The following is a 9,765-nucleotide window of genomic DNA, read 5'->3' on the forward strand; positions in this document are numbered from 1 at the left end:
TTGGAATGAAACCCTACAGGACGGTAGACCTCCAGGAGCAGGGTTGGGCAGCCCTGCTCCAGCTGTTGAATGAGGTGTGCTTATGGAGTTGGAGTGAAACCCTACAGGAAGACAGATCTCCAGGAACAGATTAAGTACATTTAGGTCAAGGACTGTGTCCTACCCGGGAATGAAACCTTAGGTTAAGAGCCCAGATCCCTCACAATTACACCACTCTGCCATCCATTATGCTCCTAAATACTATTTCCTGTTATGCAATATAAGTCATTACACAGTGGGGACCAAATAAGAGACCACATTAAAAATCCGAGATTTATTTCTGATATTCATGTACATGTTTAAAAGATTCAACTTTTCACTCACATTGTTATGCTGATAATATGATTTGAATGAATGAGACTGTACATTCTGCAGTTGGCACAGTATATGCTGTGGTTTAACCCCATCCACATGCCCCCTTGTGGTCGAGTAGTCGGCGTGTCAATTATTGTTGCGTTCATAGTTATATCATACAAAAAACTGTGACCTAATAAAACCGATCCCAGATCGTTAAAAAGACTCTCTGCAAGAACAACAGTTTAGATGCTTATCAGCCTCTTATTTGCAAAGCAGGGCAATAAAATACCCAGCCTCCCCTTTGCCACACTCATGGTTTACAACCCTCACCTCGCCACAGACTCAGAAAATAAAAGGCATATTCTAACAATACCATTTCTTTACGTCAAAAAAATCATGTTTGCTATGCTAATTTATTATCATGTTATGCATTAGCTATGCTAATTTGTAATGATTAACACAGACCATTACTATGCTAATTTGTTATCATTAACACTGACCGTTGCTATGCTAATTTGTTATCATTAACACTGACTGCTGCTATGCAAATTTGTTGAAACTTCCTCACAGTAAGCGGACTAAACTAGTGGAATTAGGTTACAGCACGTGACAAAATATCTCAGCGAATCTCAGCAGAACTTGCACTGCGACACAACTCTCCCAAACTGTGTTGCTAAATCGGCTGTCATTTTTCAGATAGTCCCTGAGAAATGTGCCTACAGTCTGTGGTAATGTCACCTTCACAAAATATGTCCTTGCCAGTCTATCAGATGTTATCAGTTTCATTGTGGCAGACGTTTCGCACCTTTATCATCGCTCCTAGTTATGGTCAGGATTATGAATACACGTAGAAACCTATGAGAAGCTACCATTTTGGGGACACAAAGCGAGTTGCTGTTGTAAAGGGATTATAATAACATAAATAATTGACATCATTATAAATAGTGATAAATAAGTCTCCTATGACAAGAAATAATAGTAAGCTGTACATAGTAAAATGGCACATGGTACAGTAGAATACATTTTTGGTTGATGGCAGAGTTTAATGAACACGGAACATTTTACACTTTACTTTACTCTGGGGGTTGTTTATTGGTTTTTAAAATACTTTGACATTTAAGAAATTCACAACTATATTTTTTGGCACATAGATTAACATTTCCGTTATGTTGTATACGCTTGAGAAAACATCTAAATAGCAAAAAAAAAAAAAATCCATGAACATTCTGTTTGCATATCCAAAAAAAAGAATATTATTATCTGGCGAGAACAAAAAATTTGCGTATTTATCTTATTAGATGTTATTAAAGACCTCCGATTCTGAAACAGTCTGTGAGACACAACTAATCACATTGCATGTTTTCGCAGATTGTGAGCATACTGCGGTTTGGACAAGGTCACGACATTCAGGCAGATGTGACGTGTCCCTTATAATCCGCGATAATGGTGCTGAAAGGACAGCTCCTAGTGCAATCTGAACAGTTGTTTTTACAGCACACTCCGACTAACGTAACCCCCTAATATTATCGCTTTCGGGACATATTGCCAATGGAGGACTGCCACACTGGACTTCTTTCAGTAGTTCCCTTTCCATAGCTAACACAACTATAGTCTGTAAACTATTAGGGTTGTTTTTCTTCTGACACACACGTAGCATATGACACCACATCCCTCAAGAAGGTTCTCAGAAATTATACTAGGCCCACATTATAAACGTTAGAAATTAGCATTTTTGTTAAGGTTGTTAGACAAAATGGTAAATGGTAAAATGGTAAATGGTTGGAATTTATATAGCGCCTTTATCCAAAGCACTGTACAAGTGATGTTCTTGTTCACCCATTCATACACACACTCACACACCAACGGCGATTAGCTACCATGCAAGGCACCAACCAACAAAACATTTATGAGATAAGATGTAGACAATACATTTCATTAAGCTTTAGGTCAAGATAGAAAAGTTTAAGAGCCACTGACCTGTAGTTGTTACACGCCTGGCACCGCATCCCTGATGTTCCTGGGCACCTTCCGCTGATCACAAGGATTTCAATTCGTCGACCGATGCTTCGGGTTTTTAAATTTTCCCACTGATATACATTTGCATTGTTCGGGAGCATTCGCTCCTCTCTCTGGAAGCGGTTACAGGCAGAGCTGTGTTTGGCAAGCCGGCCATGTCTTAGCGCCATGTTTAAAACTGAAATACGCGTAAAATATATATGAAGAATCATCTTCTCTCCCTCGCGTCCTCCTCAGAAACAGTCACAATGTAAACCTTTTGTTCAAAAAAATCTATTGACGCGTGTGCTGCACAGTTGTAAAAAATAGATACTTTGAATATTAAAAAATGGCCTAGGAACCCAGGGAAGGGGGCGTGATCACACCGAACTGAACGGCGGTAATATTTTGCTACATATAAAATTTAGTTGTAGACTACTTTCTTAGTCTGATTACTATAAACGTTACAATAAACCAAGAATTAAATCCAATAAATATGTACATATATTCAGATGCACATAGCATAGGCCTATATCTCATAGTTCTAATACAACAACTTCACTTATAGTAAACAGACCACGAAAAACAGTGCATATAAAAAATACACATTTGGCTTCTTAGATATAACATTTAGATACAACATTTGTATAACATTTATATATTTTTTTAAATATATATATATATATATATATATATATATATATATATATATATATATATATATATATGTTAGCCTACAAGTCGAAATATTTATACTCTGTTTTGATTAAGGCTAATGCTACAAATTTTAATTGGATTCTATTTCCCCAAAACCACAAAAGCCCCTGTGGTATAGCCTACATAAGAGCACACAACCCGTAACTCTGGCGACAGAGCCTTTTCCTCCCCCAGAAGCCATGATTTTCTTGTTAACCCCATTATCATTCTGTCAAATGACTCCTACATATAAAAAAATAGGCTATGTTGGCTATTTGTAAATTGTATTCATATGTTCAGGAATACTTGTTTTTGGTAAGTAGAATAAAGTAGCCTACTGCTAACGTTGAATTGTATCTCGTGCTTAACATCATTGCTATGAATGTCCACGTGCTGTGACGTGTGAGCCTCCAGCCTCTGGATAAAAACTAAAGGGAAGAAAGAATTGTACTCTGGGTAGATTCTAGAGTATATTAATAGGTCGGGTGACAGTAATTATCTGTTAGCAGGACTGACTCACTACCTCGCAAAATGCACACGATTAAACTATAGGTCTGTTTCCTTAATATCCAAGCACAAAGCGTAAAGGGATCTTTTGATGTCCATGTTGCTGTTCGCTTTAATGTTCGTTTTCTCCACTGGCGTGTCAACACACTCGTTCTCCCCGTCCCCCGCGGGTTTCAGAGAAGACCCACTCCCGACCCTTTTCATTTCGCCACAGGGGCTCGCGCTGCCGCTGTTGGGTTCCTCTTTGAGCGTGGACTGATCCTGGTCGGTCTCTCTGTGGTAAAAGTAATTGAAGTTTGACACAATGACAGGCACCGGCAAGGCGATGGTCAGCACTCCGGCGATAGCGCACAGGGAGCCGACGATCTTGCCCCCAACTGTCACCGGTCTCATGTCGCCGTAGCCGACGGTTGTCATGGTTACCACGGCCCACCAGAAGGCGTCGGGTATGCTGGAGAAATGGGACTCGGGCTCATCCGCCTCCGCGAAGAACACGGCGCTGGAGAAGAGGATGACCCCGATGAAGAGAAAGAAGATTAAGAGTCCCAGCTCCCGCATACTGGCCTTGAGAGTCTGCCCCAGAATCTGCAGCCCCTTCGAGTGTCTGGACAGCTTGAATATTCGGAAGACTCGGACTAACCGAATCACCCTCAAAATGGCCAGCGACATGGCCTGCTGACCATTGTTGTTCCCCTGTCCCTGCTGCTCCGCCAGCTCCGTGCCGAGCGTGATGAAGTAAGGCACTATAGCCATGATGTCGATGATGTTCATGATGGTTTTGGAGAACTCGGACTTGCTCGGGCAAGCGAAAAACCTCACAATGAGTTCAAACGTGAACCAGATCACGCAAGTGGTCTCTATGATGAAGAAGGGGTCTGAAAAGCTGTGCGACGACCGGTGCTGAGTGCTGTTGCCAGCCCGGCTGGCGGCTGGGAGCTCTCTCTCATCACGGAATTCCGGTAACGTTTCCATGCAAAAGGTGATTATGGATATGGTAATAACCAGCACAGACACGATAGCGATGCCTCTGGCGGGGCTCGAGCTCTCTGGGTACTCGAAAATAAGCCATACCTGCTTCTGAAATTCATTCTGGGGTAAAGGTTTCTCCTCCTCCTTAATGAAGCCCTCGTCCTCTCTGAATCTTTCCATTGCTTCCTCTCCGAGTTGATAGAACCGAATCTCGTCCGCGAAGACGTCAATTGACACATTGACTGGTCTCCGTATTTTCCCGCCGGACTGATAGAAATATAGAATACCGTCGAAGCTAGGTCTGTTACGGTCAAAAAAATATTCGTTTCGGAGCGGGTCAAAGTACTTCATCCTTTTGTCAGGATCTCCAAGCAAAGTGTCCGGAAACTGGTTCAGGGTGCCCAGCTGAGTCTCGAACCTCAAGCCAGCGATGTTGATCAAAACCCTCTCGTTGTTCTCGTTATCCATGTCCACGTCCAGCATGTCCTCGTCGAAGAGATGCGGGCTGTGATCAGCCCGCAGCAGCGCGTCCATTGCGTTCTCGCTGCTGCTGAAGGTGTTGTTCATGTCGTTTATTTTCAACGAGCCTGTCTGAAGGCTACCGAGGGCGTTCGCCTCCATTCCGTGCCCCGTCTGCGTGAGGTTCAGCGCGTTTGAGCAGGCTTCGCCGACATTGCTCCCGTTTCCTTTAGCCCCGCCGTTTTCAAAACTCACCAGGGCTATCTCCATGCCAGAGCCATTAAATATTCATTTGTAAAGAGTTGGATAGTCTGAACAGATTTTCCCTTCACTGCCCGCGCGATTCGTTCACCTCAAGCCAATCAGTTCCAGATGAATCTGGATACCGTAAGTGGCCCCCTCCTCCCCGCTATGATAACACGTATAATACATGAGCATGTAGAAGACATATAAACACACGAGTTATGTCTTGATAAAGCAAATGATACCAGAAGAGGGGGGGGGGGAGCGGAGACCCGGATGAAAAAGTAATGATAGTTCCTGACGTCAAAAGAGCGGTTCAGCCATCGCTGTCAGGGAATCCTTTGAAAATGTATCTTGTTGTCAGGCAATCTGTCATCTCAAACTCGGAGGGGAGAGAAAGGAACGGAAAAGAGGCGGGATTTAGCAGCGAAGGCGAACCGTGTCCGTGCGTTTTTACGCTTCCCTTCCAGTTCATGCGCAGAATGTGTCTGTTTGTGAGATACTTATACTACAGATTTTTTTTTTTAAAGCACGCACATTATATCTGCTATTCACAGCGATGTCAGTCACGGAAACGAGTCTCCACTGGTTCAGCGGAGAAAGTGATATGGAATTTGCGCGATGCTTATTTTTCAGAATTAATGATGAATACTATGATGAATTTCATTTCAGGAATAACCTAGCCTCAATTTCCACGTTATGGAATCAAAGGGCATTTTTCAATTCTTGAGACATTTGGCCCGATGACATTGAATGTTTAAATCATTGCGGGGCTTTGGCCTTTACTTTGGTAAAAATGTAGTGGAGCGTGCTTCTAAATTCACATTCTTAAACATTACGTATTGTCAACGACGTAGGTGTAAAACCATTTACTTGATGCAATTTCTTAATTCATAGGTCAAGTTTAGCTGCTAGATTGACCAACTATATATTTTCTCCATCGACTTCAGAGTTATGTCCATCGGCAGTAGGGTGCTACTCCCGTGAACACATAATGGGGTATTATTGGTTTTATCCTCTCTGCAAAGTCGTTACGCAGTATCTGCTCGCAAATCAGGCAAATCTGCTCGCATTCAGACGCTCTCACACAAAGATAAACGCACGGAATGAATGAGACTTGCAGGCGCTAAGTTGGCCGCCACATCATGTTTGAAATAAATGCTTCCATTTTATGATGTGATCTTTATCCCCGAGTTGTGTTTTCTAGGAAATCAGTGGTGGTAAACCATTTAACGGACTGCCCTGACCCTAAGAAGACTCATATCCCAGCATGCAGTGGGCAGGAATACACCCAGGAGAATTTGTATTTATTTATTTTTACCCAGCTACATGTCGCTAATCCATGGCAGGACCCACGCAATACCAACTGGCACAGTTATACCCATGGCCAGTTTAGAGCCTCCAACCTACTGTATGCTTTTGGATTGTAGGAGGAAACCAGAGTGCCCAGCGGAAACTATGCGGACAAAGAGAGAACACGCAAACTCTACAGAGAAAGGCCTAGGCCAGGATCCAAACACGCAAACTCTACAGAGAACGGCCTAGGCCAGGATCCAAACCCAGTGCCTTCTTGCTGTGAGTCACTACATTACAGTAATTGCATTTTGCCAGACACACTTATCCAGAGCGACTTGCAGGGTTAAGGGCCTTGTTCAAGGGCCCAACGGCTGTGCGGATCTTATTGTGGCTACACTGGGATTAGAACCACCGATCTTACGGGTTCCCAGTATCCCAATTTTTCCCAGGGATATTTCCTGGTTTCTCTTCCTTTGAATATGTATTTAATATAATTCTATTTTATTTTATTCGTGCACGCTTTTCACGGCAGACTGTCCCAAAGACACTTGGCATGGCATGGCCATGGCAACAGAAAGAAAGAAAAATGGGAAATATCAGCCCCGAACCCCCAGATAGCATATGAAGTAAACAGCTCCCTAGTTGGGGGAGAAAAACCCTGAAACAGTAGTGAGAAAAATCTCCCCCATGGGAAGAAATCTCGGGTTATAAGGGGATGCCCATCCTGTGTGCCTGTAGGTTGAGATGGCAGCAGTTTAGGTATTAACGGTCAGTTTAATGTACTGTTCCAGGCTGGCTCCCCTTCGTCCTGACACAGCTGGACGGAGAGGACCAGCCGGAGAGGACCAGCCGGAGAGGACCATCTTAGCACAGAGACCCTCCTCCCTGTCTCCCCATCTGTTCCCACCTTTATCAAAAAGCCAAACCAGGAACTTCCTCCTCACTGTGTGGGAATGTGGGAGCTGTATGTAGAACAACACTTCCATAATGTATCTGCAGTGTGGAACATCCCTCAAATGGATCAATCCCTGCACTGATCAATTAAGATCAATTATTTTATTGAAATGGCCCGCAAAGGGAAATGCTCGACACAGAGGGAAATGGTCTGTAGGGGGAAACAGTCTGTAGGGGAAACAGTCTATATTATATAGGGGGAAACGGTCTGTAGAGGGAAACAGTCTATATTCTATAGGGGGAAACGGTCTGTAGAGGGAAACAGTCTATATTCTATAGGGGAAACGGTCTGTAGAGGGAAACGGTCTATATTCTATAGGGGGAAATGGTCTGTAGAGGGAAACAGTATATTCTATAGGGGGAAACGGTCTGTAGAGGGAAACAGTCTATATTCTATAGGGGGAAACGGTCTGTAGAGGGAAACGGTCTATATTCTATAGGGGGAAATGGTCTGTAGAGGGAAACAGTCTATATTCTATAGGGGGAAACGGTCTGTAGAGGGAAACGGTCTGTAGAGGGTCTGTAGAGGGAAACGGTCTGTAGAGGGTCTATAGGGGGAAACGGTCTGTAGAGGGAAACGGTCTGTAGAGGGTCTATAGGGGGAAACGGTCTGTAGAGGGAAACGGTCTGTAGAGGGTCTATAGGGGGAAACGGTCTGTAGAGGGAAACAGTCTGTAGAGGGTCTATAGGGGGAAACGGTCTGTAGAGGGAAACGGTCTGTAGAGGGTCTATAGGGGGAAACGGTCTGTAGAGGGAAACGGTCTGTAGAGGGTCTATAGGGGGAAACGGTCTGTAGAGGGAAACGGTCTGTAGAGGGTCTATAGGGGGAAACATCCTGGCACACTTCTGACTGTGGTGTGGCAGAGCTGTAATTCCGCGGCCCTTCTAACAGAGCGAGAATTCTGCTTCCTGGCGCTTCTGCTCGACACCCTGCCCCACTTCCAGGCACAAGTGGAAACTGTAACCATAACAACAGATAATCAGGAACAACCCGCATTTAAAATGACGTTTAAATTAGCCCTGTGATTACAGTGGGGAGGATCAGCACTCTGAGTGGGCTGGATGCAGCATGCAATGCACATGAAACACAGAGGTGTGAACAGTGCATACAGACGGCCCTATGGACAGCACGTACAGACAGCATGTACAGACAGCACGTACAGACAGCACGTACAGACAGCACATACAGACAGCATGTACAGACAGCACACAGACAGCCCCAGAGACAAAGTATACAGACAGGATGTACAGACAGCATGTACAGACAGCACGTACAGACAGCACGTACAGACAGCACGTACAGACGGCCCCAGAGACCAGCTCTGTGTGACACAGTGTCGCAGGAAGACAGCCACTCTGAGAAAGATGGGTACAGTGGATCTTTGGTCTTTAAGGAACGGATTTCCTAAATGTACCCTGAAAGTACAATAACTGTTTGGGTTCTAATAAGTACCTTTTGCAAGCAAAAAATGGTACAAATAGATTATGTAATTGCTGGATTGGTGTAAAATCTTATGCACCTAGGTACCACCTCAGTGAAAAACTTTTGTTTAGGCATTTACTTTTTTCAGGACCACATGGTAAGAGATGAGGTAGAAAATGATGCATATGGCCATTGGCTAATGAGTTATCAGAGAACAACATCACGTCTGAAGTGTCCTGTGACTGAAGCATTCTAGGCTTGCCTGATGTGCATAATAACCTCAAACACAAACAAAGAGAGTAGCCTCCATCAAGGAAAGGCGAGACATTAATGGCTATTGCACAGAGCTTCAGAAAGCTATAATCCACAGCTGAAAACTCACACAACAAACACAGAGCAAAGCGGTGCATCCTAACGACCGCGCTTCCAAACCATACAGGCCACCTCCTATGCTCAGTCCCTGTCCCTGTGAAGGAGTGTGTGGTTCAGCAGACGAAGTACACTGTCACACGTTACCCCCGGACGCCCACGCACTGCATCTCGCCTGTGCTCTGCGGCTGAACCGGTGAAGCGGCAGACGTCCCGAGGCCCCCGGCCAGCCGAGTCATCGGGTGGTGACATCACCTGCAGGAGGTGACGTCTGACGGAGACTGCAGCGGGACTGTCGGCAGGGGGAAACGCTGCTTGAGGTAAAGACACGTTGACAGCCCGTGTCAGAATAATCTGCCACGCGGAGTGAAGGCTGCAGCAGGAAACTCAAGGGCACTATAAACACGGCGCTGGATGGGGTACACACTCTCAGCCTCTCTGAGTGTGTGTGACCGTGTGACCGTGCCATAACGCCAGGTTCAGCCTCTCTGTGTGTGTGTGACCGTGTGACCGTGCCA

The 9,765-nt window shown here is 44.7% G+C and overlaps 1 protein-coding gene across 2 annotated transcripts; it reads right to left on the reverse strand.

Annotated features, from left to right (window-relative positions):
• Window positions 1–3,194: 3,194 nt before the first annotated feature.
• Window positions 3,195–9,486, reverse strand: LOC133135041 (potassium voltage-gated channel subfamily A member 5-like). 2 transcript variants are annotated; one of them, XM_061251794.1, is made up of 2 exons: window positions 9,418–9,486; window positions 3,195–4,977 (listed from the first exon to the last, which is right to left on the reverse strand). In XM_061251794.1, exons 1-2 carry the CDS (start codon window positions 9,484–9,486, stop codon window positions 3,574–3,576), a joined length of 1,473 nt encoding a protein of 490 aa, XP_061107778.1. In that variant the 3' UTR covers window positions 3,195–3,573. The 2 variants fall into 2 exon arrangements, with proteins under 2 accessions (XP_061107778.1, XP_061107776.1); XM_061251792.1 differs by lacking the exon at window positions 9,418–9,486 and having other exon boundaries at window positions 3,195–5,232.
• Window positions 9,487–9,765: the final 279 nt, after the last annotated feature.

Source organism: Conger conger, chromosome 8 (assembly GCF_963514075.1).
Source record: "Conger conger chromosome 8, fConCon1.1, whole genome shotgun sequence".
NCBI lineage: Eukaryota > Metazoa > Chordata > Actinopteri > Anguilliformes > Congridae > Conger > Conger conger.

Bases quoted from the DNA above. Each gene is read 5' to 3' on its own strand.
- LOC133135041 (XM_061251792.1), bottom strand. From the start codon at position 5,232: ATGGAGATAGCCCTGGTGAGTTTTGAAAACGGCGGGGCTAAAGGAAAC.